At 49.8% G+C, this 17,818-nt stretch overlaps 1 protein-coding gene across 2 annotated transcripts in view; it reads right to left on the bottom strand.

The window, feature by feature from the left end:
* The window catches only part of IQSEC3 (IQ motif and Sec7 domain ArfGEF 3), a 115,771-nt gene that overhangs the window by 26,591 nt on the left and 71,362 nt on the right, over window positions 1-17,818 (bottom strand). Inside the window, exons 2-4 of one of the 2 annotated variants that reach the window (XM_004381191.1) lie at window positions 13,250-14,032; window positions 12,900-13,192; window positions 10,819-10,980 (exon numbers count right to left, since the gene is read on the bottom strand). In XM_004381191.1, coding sequence (XP_004381248.1) covers window positions 10,819-10,980; window positions 12,900-13,192; window positions 13,250-14,026 — 1,232 coding nt within the window. In that variant the 5' untranslated portion in view covers window positions 14,027-14,032. Of the gene's footprint in view, window positions 1-10,818; window positions 10,981-12,899; window positions 14,033-17,818 lie in introns of both variants that reach the window. The other variant, XM_004381190.1, reaches the window with a different exon arrangement.

The following is a 17,818-nucleotide window of genomic DNA, read 5'->3' as shown; positions in this document are numbered from 1 at the left end:
CCCTGGTAGTGGCTGGCTGCCTTTCTTTCTTTCAATAAACATGCATTGAGGGCCTCCTGTGTGCAAAGCACTGTGCTAGGGACTTGGTAAAAGTGGCAAGCAACATAAACACAGTCCCTGTCCTGATGGGACAGACATTAAACGCAGAGTCAAAATAATTTCATTATAATTGTGACAAGTCCTGTATAGGCAAAGAACAGGGTTCCATAAGAAGACAAAGGGGATGTGTTTTATACTGGAGTTCCCAGAAAGGCCTCATTTGAACTGAGACTTGAAAGATGATTAGGAGTTGGCCAAGGGAAGGGGAGAGGTGAGGAATAGCTTTCAGGCAGAAGGAAAAGCATATGCAAAGGCCCAGTGGTAGGAAACAACCTTCAGGGACCTAGAGAGCAACAATGAAGCTGCAATGCAGAGTGAGGGGAAGAATGGAGGACAGTTGGTTGTGAAGCTAGGGAGGTGAGCAGGGGCTTGATCAGTCAGAGCTTTGTGGGTCACGAGAAGGATTTGAGGGTTCATTTTGAATGCAGCAAGAAACAGTAGAAGGGTATGATCAGAGAAGTGATATGATCCTGTTTGTTTTAAGAAGATCTCTCTGGCTGTTGAGGGGAGAATGAATGGGATAGGGAGATTAGGAGGCAGCAGGGGACCAGTTAGGAGGCTACTGAAAGGGTCCAAGCTAGAGATGGTATGGCTTGGGCTAAGACAAAAGAAGTGGAGACAAACTGAACCGACAATTTGAGATACGTTTTAGAAGAGGAACTGATGGGGCTAGGTGATGAAAAGGCGGAGTTAACAAGGAGACCTGATTTCCACCTTGAGCAACTGGGGGACTGGTGATACTACTTATTGAGAGGAGTCCACGATGGGATGGATACACATGCTGGAGGAGAGATCAAGGCTCCAGTTTTAGACACATTAAGTTGGAGATGTTCTTACAAATATTATTAATTTCTTGCTCTCTTCTAAATCATTCTCATTTGCACACAAATTCTTGTACTTTCTTTTACACATTAAAATCCCACCTTGATCCTTTATTGCCCTCTAGTCACGACTCCTTTTCTCTATTCCTCTTCACAGCCAAACTTCTAAAACACCTGCCTATTCACGCTGTCTCTACTTCCTCATTTCCACTTAGTTTTCAATCAGCTCCAGTCCATTAGACCCCCACAACTCCATTAAAGCTTCTCTTGTCAAGGCTACCAATGGCCCCTGTGTTGCTGAATCCAATGGCCTCTCTTCTGTCCTGATCCCATCAGCCTCCTGGCAACGTCAACATGGTTAATCATGCCTTTCTTGAAAACATTCTTCTCTAGTGGTTTCCATCACACTACCTTCCCTGAAGTTGACTCTTTCCACCCTGGGGGCAGCCCTCCACCTCCTCCACCTGACCTCTAACTTGGGGCTGGGCATTAGGCCCCTTCTCCCTCCTAACAATCTCTCTCTAGGTGGGCTCGCCCATCCCAGTGGCTCTAAATGCCCGTTTGCATGCTGACAACTCTTCAGTGTTTATTTCTTGCCATAGGTTCGCCCTTATTATTTTGTTATTAGTCACAAACTAGTTCATTTTCTTTTTGGTTGATCTATGGTTGTTTATAAAAGACAACGTTAAGTAATGCTATGACTGAGAGCTGAGGGCTTATGAAAACCATCACCTCTATGCATTCGATTGCAACGTGACGCTTATGAGTTCTGGCTTGATGAATTCACCTGGGCTGCTCCGGTTGGAATGTCAGTTACTGGGGAATATTCACAAGAACATAAGCTGTGGTATCATCACTTGCAGGCAAGTCAGGTTGCATATATTTGTGGTTTACCTGGTATCTAACAGTTTAACTTGTTCTGAGTAAACATTTGACAATGTCCAGTTTGATAAATTCTTCAGATGGAGTGTCCCCAAACCCAGCATCTCCCTCCCCCAAAACTAAAAATACATGTATGTTTATTTTATTTGCAGAATTTACTCTAGTGGGCCTGAAGCGCTAACATATTTATATGCAGAGACTGAGTGTTCTGAATTCTCTTCAGCCCAGGAGGCTGTTTACTGGGGTCTGGCCACCTCTGTTCTCTTTCCACACATATCACCAGGCCCTGCTGCTTCTCTAGGGCTCTAGGCTCTGCCTATTCCTCCCCTCCCCATGACCCCTGCTGAGGTTTAGGGCCTCATCCCTTCTTACCATGACTGTTATTGCAACAGCCCCCTAACCAACCTCCTCACCTCCAAACCATCTTCCACCTCCTCCAGCACCGTCCTTCTGGGGCACTCATTTGGTCCTGTCACTCACCCCCCTGCTTCCATTTCTTCAAAGGCTTCCCATCATCCCTAGTATGAAAGCCAAGTTCCTCAGCAAAGCAAACAAGGCTCCGTTAGCTTCCCCAGCTTCTCTTGCCCCTCCCTCATATTGGCCCCAGCTCTCCTGAGCCTCCTGCAATCTCTCTCTCTCTCATGCCTCCATGCCATTGCACACGCTGTTCTTTCTTCCTGCTGCTCAACCCCAGTCCCAACCTTGCAGGTCTCTGTTTAGCTGTTGACCTCTCTAGATGTCTTCCTCGGCCTCCACTGCACCTTGGACATGTCTTCTGTCTACCATTGCATTTACCTCCCTGTGTCTTAACATTTGCCTACCTATCTTCCCCACTAGGCTATATACTCCTTCAGGATAGGGGCAGTTCTTTTAATCTCTGCATTCTGGTGTATCCATGGACTCAATGAATGTTTGCAGATGAATGGATGAGAGACCAATTGAGCGAACGAATAGGACCTGGAGCATACTATCAGCTGGGGAAGAAGCCACAGTAGGCTGCACCTTTGGACGCTCTGCCCAGGGGCCCAGGATTGCTCTACCTGCTTTGCTGGTATCATGTGGAGCTGACCCTGATACCTGGACATAGCTGCCCAGGAAATGTGTGCAGTGCACATGCTTCCCTCCCCCTTCAGCTACATACAAGTGAGTGAGTGATGAGAACTGGGGCGAACTGGCAGTGATTAGACTGCTGCCAACTGAGCATGCCTGGGCCTGTCTCGGGAGGTGCCGCTAATTGGTGAGTGACTCTTGAGGTGGGTAGGTTGTGCTAGCCCTCTCTCTTTCCTGTGGGTTTCTGCAGGGGCTGTGGCAAAAGGGCTGGGGAAACATAAGCACAGATGTTCCCTGCATCTGTATAAACAGGTACAATCTTGCATAAAATTGCTTGTTAACACTGATCTGTGTGTGGAATTGGTTTGTGTTGCAGGTAAATGAAGCATCATACATGACTGTGATGAAAATTAATTTCATCATCTCAACTTTTTTTTTTTTTTTTAACAAGACAGTGTCTGGCAGACAAAGGAACTGGCTGGGAGCTGAAAATAGGTAATGATAGCAGCAGGGATTTTTAATTGGCTGGAAGAGACAGCAAAGATCTGGAAGGCAAGGTCCAAGCTGAGGCCTGGGAAGAGAAGTGTGAGCTGCAGACACGGGACTTGTGCACCAGGTGGGAGACTGAGCCCAAGTTTCAGGAGTAGGACGAAAGACTATTCCTCCCACAGCTATGGGATATAGGAACCCTGGTTTTATTTCTGCAGTTCTTGGCTTATACAATTCAATTAAAAATATCCACATCCACCAGGGAGTTATTTTTCCTAGTCAGAACTCATAACATGTTCCATAAAGGTCAAGGCTTTTTGGAAAAGTGCAATGTGGCCAAAAAAAAATAGAGTAGGAGGAAGCTGACGTTGGAGGACCTGCCAGTGTTCCTGGTTATGACACAAGGACAAAGATAATCTTGTTTGAGGGCCCTTCGAAGCGATGGACTCAGGAACCCAAGGAACTAAGTCTGAACTACTCAAACACATGAGAAGCCAATGAGGCTGCTTGAGATGACTCTTCTCTTGCTGGACTCCACAGCATCCCTCTTTGCCGGTGGTTCTCAAACGTCAGCAAGCGCCAAAATCACCTGGTTGTTCTTTGTTATGAATTGCTGTTGTCAGCTTCGACTCATGGTGACTTTACTGTATAACAGAAGGAAACGCTGCGCAGACCTGCGCCATCTTCATGGTCGCTGGTGTATCTGAGTCTACTGCTGTGGCTATTGTGTCAGTCCATGCCCTAGAGGGTTTCCTTTGTTTTTGGTGGCCGCTGAATCACCTGGAGGGCTTGTTAAAACACACATTGCTGGGCCCTAACCCCAGAGCAGAGCCCTGGTGGTGCAATGGTTAAGAGCTTGGCTGCTAACCAAAAGGTCAGCAGTTCAAACCCACCAGCTGCTCCTTGGAAACCCTACGGTTTCTACTCTGTCGTATAGGGTCGCTATGAGTCGGAATCGACTCCGTGGCAATGGGTTAACCCCGGAGCTTCTGACCCAGTAGTTATGAGGAGGAGCCTGAGAATTTACAGTTCTAACAAGTTTCCAGGTGATGCTAATGTTGCTGGTCCGGAGACCACACTTTGAGAACCACTGCTCTATGCCAATAACGGGATGAAATGAGAAGTCAGGCCTTTGGTGTCAGACTCACTTGGGGTTGACTCTAGTTTCCAGCATTTAGCTATCTGTTCAAGTCACTTAGCCTCTCCGTGCCTCAGTTTCCTCATCTATAGAATGGAGATAACACCTACATCATCTACTTGGCAGGGTTGTAATGAGCTTTAGTAGAGATAATACGTGGAAAGTTCCTGGTACATAAGAGGGCTCAATAAATGTTTTTATTATGTATCTGGAGACCAAATCGGAGCTGACATGCCAGCTGAGTAAGTGGTTTCAGAGTCTCCTCTAGCTTAGGTGTTAGGAAGACCCTTTCCTTCACCACTAATTAACTCTGCCTGAAATTCTGTCATTAGACATTCAACCGCTGACCCTTTAAAATATACCAGTCAGAGGAAACAGAATCTAGCTCAGGCCTCTTGAGACTTATGAATCAGCTTCTCAGCTCTGCTTTCTTCCCAGACGAGAGGGTCAGAGCATAGCAAATTAGGGTACGTCAAGGAGTGGGACAGTACCTGATTCAGTTAGGTTTCTCTGCTATTGGCCAGGGGACTAGTCATTTTTCTCTCGGGGCCTCTGTTTCTGCCTGGGTCAAATGAGAAGGCTGAACTAGCTGACCATCCAGGGGGCTTTTCAGTGCCATGATCTACAGCTGGGGTCTGAGAAGGACTATAAAAGCATTCAGGCCGCCCTGGGCTTGAGATGAAGTGCAGAGGCAGGATCGTGCAGTGGTAAGGGCACAGGTTATGGAACCAGACTCCCTGGCTTCACATCTCAGCCACTGGTCAGCCCTGTGACTGTGGGCAAGCTACTTAGCCTCTCTGTTCCTCAGTTCCTTCACCTGTAAAACGGCACAGATTAATAGCACTGACCTTATAGAACTGCTGAGAAGCGGGAATGAGGTTTTGTTCTTGGAACCATATCTGCTGGCACACAGTCAATGCTGTGTGACCAATGTGAACCGTCATTATTGCATTTCAGGGCCTGCTCGCTTGCAGGCGGCCCTCCTGATAAACCCAGGAGAGTGTGTCTCCAGGAAGCTCCCTCTTACAAGTCTCACTGCAAAGAGTGGCCAGTTGCAGCCACACCCGAGTATCATACATGGATTAAGAGAGATTCCTCCAGAGCTAGGACCTGAGTAAAGGAATTGGGTGGTAGATATGTTCATTTTTGGGTAAAAGTCCGATTTATATGCAAAACTGACCAAGCCAAAGGGAGTCTCAACCCTTGACTTGTCCATCCCACAACTGGGATGCCAAGATCTCCACGTGGAAGAGTGAAGTGTGTCTTAAACTCTCATGACTGTTTACTGCTAAGGAGAATCTCTTGTCTACTAGTGGGAACAGGGGTTGTGGGAGAGGACGAGAGAGGTGACGGGTCAAGGCCATAAACTCAGAGACGCCAGTTTTATAAGAGACACCCTCCTTCTACTCCTCCAGGTGGTGGCAGTGGAAAGTCTTCAAAGCAACGGAAATGGCCCCAAAGTCTTCTGTCCATGCCTGCCCTGGGCCTCTTTCTACCCTCCTCCAGACCTCTGAGGGTCTGCCTGGGCCCCCTTGCCTGCTCATGGGAATCCCTTCGGAATAAAGGAACTGTTCTGAGATTACCAATGGCACAATCGGCAGGACATTCTCAAATAATTTCTTTCTAGCAATGAAAGGCCAGTGCCTTCCAGCCTGTTGAGTTTGACAGACAATCTGTCTTCATTTCTAAATGTCCCCTAAGAAGAACAAATCTGCTACACTCTGGCCAACACATTTCCATGGAAATGAAATAATGAAATCTGACCGCAACGTCAAACTCTAATATGCCTTAGAACTTAACAAAGAATGGAAAAGACACAGTGGAGGGAGAGAACACCCAGGAAATTTTCTTCTGGCAGCTTACCCCGAAAGCTGCCCTCTGTGCGTTTTCCTGGACGTGATAGATGTTGATGCCCTCCATGTGTGTGTGATTCACATCGGAAAAAATCACTCAGGCCAGAAAAGAGCCTGCTCACAGCCAGCATGGAACATTGCCCCATCCACTGGCCTTCAAACCTGCTGAAGCGAACATTTCGGAAAGGAAATAGAGCAGAGCCAAATTTCCCAGCCACATGAAAACTGAAAGGCTGATGTTTCCAGCCCCAAAGGATCTGAACCCTGGCTCCCACAGCCTGGGTCTCCCACTGCCCTTCTCTCCCTTCTCTTAGGAGAGGACTTCCTAAGAGTGCATGATGGGTCCCGGAATGAGCTACCCGCCTCTTCCTCAACAAGTCCCCAACCAGTCCCATCAAGTTCTTCTTGTCTGCTAAGTAGAGCTGACCCCAAACCACACCTGAGATATTTAAGGTTTCCTTGCGTGTCTGTGTGAGGGTGAGGTGGGGTCGGGGGAGCCTAATGCCTTGTGCTTTCAAGTGGGCAAGATAATAATAGAAATAAAATAGCTAACATTTCTAGAAAGCTTACAAAGTCCCAGGAGTCCCCAGTGGCACAAATGACTAAGTGCTGGACTACTAATCAAAAGATTGGCGGTTCCAACCCACCAGAGGCCCCTTTGGAGAATGGCCTGGGCAACTGCTTCCGAAAGGTCACACCCTTGAATATCCTATGGAGAGCAGCTCTACTCTGCAACACACAGGGTCACCGTGAGTCGGAAATGACTTGACGCCAAGTGGTTGTTTGTTTTTTTAGTTTACTAAGGCCAAGCACTCAGTTAAGCACCTTACGGGTATTTAAAAATTTAAATTATCACCACTTTAAAAATGAGGAAATTGAGGCTGGTTTCTCCTTAAAAAAACAAACAAACAAAAAACAACCTTCCCACATTAGCACTGGAATAGGAATGGCCCTTAGAGCTCAGGATGCCTTCTACTATTGTTTGGTAGAGCTTAGCAGAATGTATTCCCTCTTAGAACATGTGTCTTCTGTGGAAATAGGACACAAAGGGATGCAGATGTCAGCTTGCAAGAGCGCCAGGTTCTGGAGGCAAATTTCACCACATCACAGGATGCTCAGACACAGGTCAGCAGCCAGCTGATCCTGCTCCAGTCCCTCCTCCTTCCTTCCCCACACAGGCCCAAGAATGGAAGGGGGTCACGCTCCTTCCCCTCCTGGAGGCTTTTCTCCTCTACCCTTCCAAGTCTGGCTGCTTCTTGGAGAGTGCCGTGGTTTGAGCTGTCTCTGTCTCCAAGGGGATGGGTGATTTATGTCCTTTTATTTGACAAACAGCTTTGTACAGAACAAATGCGACTTGCTGAATGTCACCGGGTGGGAGGAGCCATGCAGAATCCCAGTGAAGCCTTTCAGGCCTGGGCAAAATGGCAAGGGGCGACTTTGAGATTGTGTGATTTTCTCTGGTGGGAGTCAGGAAGGGGCAGCGGATCCTGGAAGGTTCCAGGATGGCTTACTTGCATGGCAGGGAAATGCTGAGAACCCTGGTGTTCTGGCTCCCCTGCTAGTATCTGTCTCTGCCTGCCTCTCCATCTTCTCCTGGCACTGTGCAGGAGAAAGCCCTCTCTACCCCGGAGACACCCCAGGCAGTCAGGGAACAGCAGCCTTGGGGGAGGAGGGCTCCTCTCTGTGGAGATGAGTCAGTGTGCAGCGGCTGTGAGCACCAGGGCCTCAGAGCCCAAGGGCCTTCGTGGCTGCAGAACAAGGCAGAAGGTAACCACACATTCACCTGGGCAGAGCCAGAGCTCTGCTCTGCACCTGACCCTCCTCATACCCAGGGTGGTAGCCAGAGGTCCCTCAGTCCCCTAACGCTCACTTCCCAAGCTCCTCCTCACCCTCTCTCCCTTGATGTCTGGGTTTATAAGCTCCCTGAGGCCACGAGCAACATCTAATTCCTTGCCCCCCCGCCCCACACGATGATGCCCAGCTCAGCCCTATTCCCAATACACAGCAGGCACTCAGTGTCTGTTGAATGAATGATGAATGGTCATCTAGCTCTCACATGAACTCTCAGCACTGCCCTGGAGGCTGAGGGTTGCTCTGGGCTGCTTTGGCAGGATGACAAAGCGTGGCCAGCCCTGAGGTTTGCGGCAGATGATTCTGCATGATGCCAGTGGACAACAATGCATTAAGGAACAGGAAAGAGCATAGATTCACAGGACCCGGAGGGACCTTTGAGATCACACAGTCCAACCTTCTCACTCTACAGATGAGGAAACCAAGTACTAAATAAGTGGCTTGCTCAAAGTTACACAGCACGTTAGGAGCAGAGACAGGGTTAGAATCTGCGTTCTCTCACTCAGGTTGGGCCATTTCTCCTGCCTTCTCCCGCTGGGAGAGTTCACCAAGGTGGGAGTCCAGCCCCACCCACCCCAACCCTGGGCTGGCTGCGTGACCCCCACCTCAGCCACTAGCCCCGTCCCCAGCCCAGCTCCCCTCCCCAGTATAGGTTTCAGCAGCCGGTCTGAGTCTCCAGCTCACAGCCCACAGCTCAGCCTCCCAGGGAGGATGGCACTTAGTTTTCATTGTGCTGCACAGCACAACCAAGGCTGGAGAAAAACCATGTGTTCCTAGCGCTCCAGAGCAACGTGGGCCTGGGCCACTCGGGGGCTGGGGAAGGCAAGAGAGAATAGACGACAGACAGTGAGGGCCTGTGAGTTACACAGGCCCACTGGAGAGCAGAGTCACCCCTGCTCCAGAGCACAGAGACAACGTAGGGTCACCCAGGGAGTGTGAAGCAGTGTGACAAAACAGAGTGAGAGCACTTCCACTTGCCCATGGGAAGGGAGAGAAACCCTAGGAAAAAGCAAAGAAAACAGCCACAGATGAACAAGATGGAGGAAAACTAGACCTTTCTCCTCTTTCTAGCCTTTCCCCTGTGTCTTTGCTCAGCGCAGCCCACACAGTAGGGGAGGCAGTAGACGGAAAGGGGAGCCAGAAGCAGAGGAGAATAAAAGAGGGAGAGAGCGAAATGCTGCAGATTTGTCAGTTTACTTTCCTTTGCGAGGCACTCAGAGCATCTCGACCACCAGTACTGAGCGTGAGAGACAGGAACTGGGTTCTGCCAAGTACGAGCTACCCAGGGATTCCAGGATCCCTCAGATGGATCCAAGCCCTTGTTCTGTGGACTATACTCAGACAACCGCCCCAATCAGCAAATTGAAGAATGTGTGAGGACAAAGGGATTTCCGAGAACAACTGGTCCACCCCTATAATCCAACCCCTCACACTTCAGACACGGAAACACAGGCCCCGGGAGCAGGGACTTGTCCAGAGACACAGCACCAAGGCTGCTCCCTAAACGGAAGCTGGGTGTCTGAGCTTCCACTCCAGGGACACTGATAAATTTGCCATTCAGACCGGGTGACTCCCCAAGCTTCCAAACCCTTGGGCAGAAGGAGCCCCTGCCCCACTCTAGCAGGTCCTTGCTCCTCCAGGGGCAAATACACAAGGGAGAGGTTTTCCCAGGAGCTTGCACTCCAGGAGAAAGAGGGAGCGAGGCAGCTCACTACAGAATGGTGACCTTTAAGCAGGAAGTGAGACTGAGGGTCCTTGTGGAAGACAGAATACCGAGGGAGTGGCTGGGGCCTGGGGAAGGCAGACTCCTGGAGCGGACTTCACGGGGCCTCACCCCCTCCTTCCCAGAGCCCTGCCCCTCAGCCCCAGAGGTATGTCATCCCTGCCTGGCAGCTCTGGAGAGGGAGTGTGATCCACACCCTGCTGCCAGCTTTTGCCTGTCCGCACCAATAAAGCCCTGAGGAGCCTGAGGTAGACCCTGAGGAGCCCCTTGCCCATCTATTTGGCTTTAGAAAAGTTTTCTTTGTTGTTATTTTGGTGGTCAATTTATCTCTGTGGATTCATAAAATTATAGTATTTTCACGCTCTAATAAACCTCAGTCCAACCCCTTCTTTTTCGTGCCTCGTGTTTTTCACCGCAGATATGAAAACAAGTTTTGTGTTGGGAGCATGCAGCCCCTTGCAGGGGTCTGGGGACACGCAGGTGGCAGGAAGAGAGAGGGCTGAGGGGCCAGCCCTTTTCTTTTCAAACTCTTCCTCTTGCCTTGGGGTGTGGCAGGGAGGTAGAACTTGTTTCCTTTGCCCACATCCCTGATGCCTTAAATGGCGCCTGGCCCAGGACAGCACTCAATAGACTTGTAGAAAGACTTTCAAGAGCGAAAGAGGCTTGTTAGGAGGGGGTGATTGGCTAAAGATCGGGTGATTCTGGCCCCTGTGGCCAATCAGGAAGCTGCTAGGACGGGACCAAGGATTTCTGGGAAATCACCAAGACTTCACAGGGCCTGGGCTCCCTTCCCTAGATTCCTTCTTTCCAGGCAGAGGTCCCCAGGCTGCTAGGAGATCCTGGGAATGTGGGGCGTGGTAAGGGGAGAGCCTCGGCCTCCAAAAAGAGGGGGTGGTGGGGGGAGGAACTCACTCCAGCACATCGTGGTTGAACTGCTTCTTGCTGTTGCCCAGGAACTCTCCGATCATCTGACGGCTGAGGCCCTTACGCTGCAGGAGGAAATGGGCCACACCAATGGGGGTGTCGGGGATGAAGCCGCGGGAGATCAGGAACTGGATGCCCTTGTCCGGGTTTCTGGGGGAGCGGTGGGGGGCAGGGAGAAGGAAAGTGTAGAGAGTGAACCAAGGCCATCCGTGACCTCTGCCCTCCCTTTCTTCCAGGCCATGAAACCCATAAAAGTGCTCGGAGTCCCTGGAAAGCATTCCCAGTAAGTCCAGGATTCCTTCCACTGCAGAGGTGTTCCCCATGGAGGCACCTCTCACCAGAGCCTCACCGTCCTGAACCTCCCCAGAGAGGTGTGAGGGTGATGTGGGGCTGGGAAAGGGTGGCCTGGCACAAGCAAAGTGAATTCCAGAGCAGGTGGAGAGAAAGCGCCTTTCTTCTCTCTCCCTGCTTCCTGATGTAGAAAAAGAGCAGTGAACTTGGGGTGGTCAGACAGAGCTGGCTTCATCTAACTCTGCACCTTACTAGCTGTTTAACGATGTGCAGCTCAACTTATTTGTGTGAGCCCTTGTCCTTTTCTGTAAAATGGTATAATAACGCCTATCTCTGGATAAGGAGCCATGGTGGCACAATGGTTAACCACTCAGCTACAAACCAGAAAGTTGGCAGCTTGAACCCACCCAGCCACTCCTTGGGAAAAAGACCTGGCGATCTACTTCCACGAAGATTACAGCCAAGAAAACCACATGGGGCAGTTCTACTCTGGCTTTTGGGGTCATTATGAGTTGGAATCAACTCGATGGCAGCTAACAACATCTCTGGATGTTGCTGAGAAGACTGTAGATACTTTATGTAAGGTGAGCTATACATGGTAGCTATTCTTCCTTGAGTGTAAGCTTCTTGAGACCGGGGGATAGATCTTGCTCATCTTTGTGGTTCCGGCGCCTGGCACTCTTTAACTGTCAGTTGAATGAATAAATGCACATAGATGTGGGCAGGAGGGCTACTCTGTTTCTTGGCTCATGGCGATGAGGGAAGGGGTGAGTGGAGGGAGGGTAGACATGAGTGCCTCCTGTACTGTATATTTCCATGGGAAGGGCATGTATGCTTCCTCTGCTTGGCACCAGTTGCATACTCTGGTTGCAGGGATTTGTCTGGTTGGGGGCTCTGGCTCTGGGCTGTGGCACTAGCCTGTTTCTCTCCTTAAACTCTCCTAATCTCTTTCTACTCTCCTCTCTCCATCACCCAGTACCTATGCCTTTCCTCATTTCTTCCTTTTCTCATTCTGTTTTATTTTCACCCACCCTATGAGATAATGCTGTTTCCCATACTTCACATCCTGTCTGAATGATTCCTGCTCAATCCTCATACTACTTGTATTATATACTTAATACTGTATTTTCTTTTAAATTCTCTCACTTTTCAAACCTTAGTTTCATCTTAAGCAACAGTAGCTGTGAAAGCATGGGTCTGACGTATTACATTTTTCCTAATACTTCTTAAAATAAATTTGTAACAATTAAAATAAAAAGAACAATCAGAACAGAAATAATGAGAATATTCACGCATTTGACGAATGTTAACCAATGAAAACTGAACAATTTGTGTAGAAATTGTTGCGTGGGAACCTAAATGCTGTGCAAGCCTTCACCGAAAACCCAACATAATTTTTAAAAAAGCAAAATAAAATGTGTATTTTCTAAACATTATCTCAAGGACCACGTATGGCACAAACGCCAGCTGAGAGGACACAGGGATGATGTTATAAACTACTTGGCACACTGCCTAGTGGATAGTAGGTGCCCAAAATGTTGGCGGTTTGAACCCAGCCAGAAGCACCTCTGAAGAAAGTCCTGATGATCTGCTCCCAAAAGGTCACAGCCTTGAAAACCCTATGGAGCACAGTTCTACTTTCTAACACATGAGTCTGAATCCACTGAGGGCAACTGTTCGGTTGTTGGTTGGTTGGTTGGTAAATGGAGGTTCCCCTCTTTTCCCTTCCCTCCCACCCTGGGGCCTTGCAGAACTCCCCAGGCCTAGTGCTCACTTACATGTTGAAGAGGTTGAGTCCGATTCGGTAGAGCCGCTTGCGCAGGGTGTCGGTGGAGAGCGTGGGCGATTTGCAGCTGGCAGGGTTCTCGCAGTGGTAGCGTGGCAGGCTCAGGATCATGGCCTGCAAGGCCTCCTTGGAGGCCGAGGCAGATACCTCCGAGCTGGATTTGGCAGACTTGGTGGACGTGCTGCTGCTGCTCAGCTGCTCTGAGTTGTCTCCGGCCTCAGCCTCGCCCTCGGTCCCTCTCCCCACCTCCCCCGCCCCTTCCCCCTCCTCTTCCTCCTCTTCCTCCTCTGCCACGGCTTCCTCCGTCACCGCCTCGGCTGTCCCCAGCCCACTCGAGCGCACGGCCGCGCTGGTCCCCGCCTCTGCACACGGGTTTTCTGTTGGCGCATCGCCCTGACCCGCGGCGGAGACCGCAGGGGACTCCTGGCCCCCAGCCTCGCCCTGCGCGGCTTTGCTGGCCGTGGGCGCCAAGGTGGCCTGGGTCGTCTCCGCGCCCAGGCAGTTGGCCACGGACAGAGCCGTGGAGGAGGAGACAGAGATGTTCTGGTTGGCGATCTGCACCGTGACGTCTCGGAAAGCCATCATGAGGGTGCTGCTGTGGCCCTGGGTCAAGCTGGTGGTCTTGGCAGCCTCATCCCCTGGCCCTGGGCCGGCGCCTTCAGGCTCCAGGAGCTCGGCCTCCAAGCCTGGCGGCCCCGCGCCCGCGTGCAGTGCCTGGTGGATCTGGTAAGCGCCGCTGTCCTGCAGGGAGCACATGGTCTTGAGGCTCCAGGTGCTAAGGGCGTCGTCGATGGACTTGGCCAGGGACTGCACCTGCTCCGTGAAGGAGTCCTCCAGCTCGGTCAGCGTGCCGGCAAAGGTGGGAGGCAGGGAGGGCGAGCGCACCAGCGGCAGCCCCATAAGGCCGTAGCCCTCCATGAGCGCCTTCTCGGCAGCCAGGCTCTCGGCCGTGGGCACCCGCACCTTGCGCAGGGAGATCCGCCGCGGTAGGCGGCTCTCCAAGAGCGAGTTGCGGATCTTCTCGAAGTTCTTGCTGAGCTGGTACTGGCGGAAGGCGGTTTGAATGGTGCAAGCAGCGCGCCGGGACACCAGGTGGCCCCCGTACTTGTGTTCTAGCATTTCAATCTGCAACAAGATGGACAGAGAGGGATAAAGAGCTCAGTAAGGGAAGGGGTGTTACAACCCTTCTGGAAAGTTGGGGGTGATGGATATCAATCAGTGCAGGGAGTTGCCTGGGCAAACCTTGGTCTGGCCTCGGAACGCACAGCTGGAGGGCCAGGGCGCGGGGCGGGGGGCTCAAAGTCTGAAAACTCCTAGCATGGAAGAAAGTCAGGTTACTGAGAGATACCAGGTCCTTGGCAAGACTCCTAGAGGTAGATGTAGGATATAGGATTAGAGAATCCAGAGATTGGTGAGGTCCCGAGGGACAGGGGGGAGAGATGCTGCTGTGGTGGTTATTAGAAAATGTTCATATCACAGATGCATACTGAGGTATTTATGCATGAAATACATGATATCTTGAATTTGTATTAAAATGCTCCATCAAAAAAGCAGAAGGGTTAGATGAAACAAGATTACTAATATTAATAAAAAATATCAATAAAATAAGAATATTAATAAAAATAGTTGGAGCTGGGTGATGGGCACATGAGAGCTTATTACACTATTCTTTCTACTTTATCTATATTTGAAAATAATAAAAAATTAAACAGAAATGCTAAAAAAGAATTGCTGCTACTCTAGCTCACCTGCTTTCCCCCTCAACATGCATGTCACTGCACTGGGATAGTTCCTTGTCCTTGGGAGCATTAGAAGCATTGGGACTGGGGTTTGGTCATCTCTCTGTTCCTAGTACTTAACCCAGGTCTGCCACATGGTACATGCTCAATAAATATGAACCAAATGAAGAGATGGGTGGATAATGGACGGATGGATAGATGGACGGATGGATAGACGGATGTCTCAAGAGTGGGTTTCTCTCCAGGCCACCATGATCCCTGGTTCCACAATTAGAGACACCCCTATTCACAGCAATGGGAGCTGTCCAACCAGGACAGAGCTTGGGTGGTGGGGGGTGGCACCTCACCTGGGCAGACCTGATCCCAGGAATACCTCTGACATGGGACCTTGAAGTCTGTCTTCAGGGCCCTTACTCATTTCCTCTCATCCCTGCCTCTCTGTCTTTGATCTTTACTCCCCTTTGAGTTGCTATGCACTCACTTTTTCTTCCTTACCAAAACATCCCAGGAAAGGACCCAGAGGTGTGAGTGGCCAATGACATTCAACCATGCTCCCTTCCTGGAGGTTTCTGCATTTAAATAAGGGACTAACTAGGTCTCTCTTAAGAGAATGGGCTTAGTGGTGGCATTGTGGGTTCTGGTTAGTCCTTACAGAAGTTTGGGAAGTGGGAAAGTGTTCCAGGGCCATGAAATTATGTTCCATACACAGCCATCCACTCCACTTACACATAATGTCATTCCTGAACTAAGAATCAGGATAGATGGGCTGAGATTAACAACTCAAGGCAAGAACGATATCATCACTCCCATGTTCCCCAGGGATCACTGGTAGGGAGGGGTATAGATAGAAAGACCAAGTTTCATCCCTCAACACAACACTTTGACCCACTTCCTGCTCCCCTTTCCTCTGCCCACCAGGGGTTGCAGCTGGAGTGACCACCTCCCTCACAAAACCTGGGTACAATGGGTGCCCCATAGCTGGATCAAGAGAAGCACCCTGTTAGCCCAGGAGACCTCATAGATACAACCCTAAGTCCCCAGGACAGCCCCAGGTAAAATGGGACATCCTCAACACTTGTTTCAGCTCTTCCATCCTTGCCATTCAGTGCCCATCTCCAAATCTAGTGAAACCATCTGTCTCTCCCTCCACATCCAACCCCACTCTCCGGAGATAGTCAGATAATGTATTCATATTAATGTTTAAAGGGCCAACAAGGCTTCATATATGACTCTCCCCAGAAGTATCTGCATTTCACAAGGTACAAAGCCTTAAGCAGGAGGCAGCAAGCTCTCCTGATGGCGTCATGATCCTCAGATTGTAGGGGCCTTCAAGGTACTCTTAAAAATCATACCAACTGTTGTTAGCAGAATCCAGTTTTTTTCAATTGTAGGGATGAGGCTCTCAGTTCCTAGGGCCCGCCCACTGTTCCCTGCCACATGGCCTTCTCCACAACATGGTAGTTTGCTCCTTCAAGGCCAACCGGAGAGCATCTCTTTGATGCTTCACCTTCTTTTAAAGGGATTGCCTGATTCGGTCAGGTTCACCCAAGGTAATATCTCCCTTTTGATTAACTCAAAGTCAATTGACTGGTAAGTTAATCACAGGAGCGGTATTCCATCATACTCATTAGTCCTGCTCACACTCAATGGGAGGGGATTATATGGGATGTGTACACCAGGGGGCAGAAACCTTGAGGGACATCTTAGAATTCTGCCTACAACACCAGGTGGATAAACCAACCCAAACCAAACCTACTGCCATCAAGTCAATTCTGACTCAGAGCGACCCTACAGGACAGAGTAGAACTGCCCCATAAGGTTTCCAAGGCTGTGTGTAATCTTTACGGAAGCAGACTGCCACATCTTTCGCCCATGGAGCAACTGGTGGATTCGAACTGCTGACCTTTTGGTTAGCAGCCAAGGGCTTAACCACTGCACCACCAGGGCTCCTTTACCAGGTTGATAAAGTGGTCTTTATCTCAGGTACCCTCAGCCTCATGTACCCGTGACCTCCAGAGAAGCACAGATGTCTGCTGCAGAGGCATTCTGTTCCTGCTTTTGCAGAAATCATTCTAGAAGGGAGAGAACATTGTAACTCAGCTTATTCTCCATGTGGAACTTGGCAGGTTCCCTGAGGCCTAGAATGGACATCTGGCCTTGGTTTAGGCAGAAAAGTGCTCCAAGGGGGAAGTATAGAGAGTAGGTGGGACTGATCACTTAACTGCCTCCTTATCCCTCTCAATTTCTGTCTTCTTTTTATCCTTCCCCAAGCACCATGAGAAACTGACACCAGACATGGGCCTCGTATCACCTCTTTCTCACCTGGCCTCTTCATACTTATAGAGAACCCCAGGCCCGAGGATATTCTTTTCAGGTTATGAGATGCTACTGGCAACAGAAAGAAGGTGCGAAATCCTATTGTCTGAGATGTTTCCAAAATGGTAAAGGGGTCCATACCCCTGGCATGGTTTCTTCTTGCTTGGAGGCAGAAGGCTAGCTGACATAACATTAGAAGGCTCCTTCTACTGGCCAATGTCCATGTTTCAGGCAAGCAGAGGAAAAGAAACAGATATTGAATTCTTGAAGCTGTCTCATCAAGCCCTCCACTTGAGTGTAAGCCCCTTGAGGGCAGAGACTTTGCCTTCCATGCTCACTGCTTGATTTTCAATGCTTGGGCGATTCCTGGCACACAGTAGGCCTTCAATGAATATTTATTGAATAAATGAAAGAATCAATTCCAAATTCACCTTTGTGACTCTCAAAAACCTTCCTTAATCTGACCTATAACATTCCCGATCATCTTGCTGATGCATTCACTCCCTCTTGCCTCCTTTGCTGGTTCACTTTATCCTCTAGTCCCTTTCTTACTTGCATTGCCCCCCTCCGCCTTTCTGGTGGTCCCTTTCCACCTGCCTACAGGCCCTCCCAGACCTCCCCAGGCTCTGCTGGACTCCCCACCTCTGGAGCACTAGCCCAATCTCTTTCTTTCTCTTTTCCTCTGAACCTCTTGGAGGACCAGTCTACACCCTCTGCCTCATTCCACGAACAAATGCTGAACTACTGATCCAACCTCATATGCCCTGACTCCTGGAAGTCTGGCTTCTGCTCCCACCAGTCTTTTAAAATGGCTCTCATGAAAGTCACCAATGACCTTCTAATCACTAAATCCCAT

Source organism: Trichechus manatus, unplaced genomic scaffold, assembly GCF_000243295.1.
Source record: "Trichechus manatus latirostris isolate Lorelei unplaced genomic scaffold, TriManLat1.0 scaffold00081, whole genome shotgun sequence".
Classification (NCBI taxonomy): Eukaryota; Metazoa; Chordata; class Mammalia; order Sirenia; family Trichechidae; genus Trichechus; species Trichechus manatus.
Note: the sequence above shows the minus strand (reverse complement) of the source record. Positions and strands in the feature narration are given on the sequence as shown.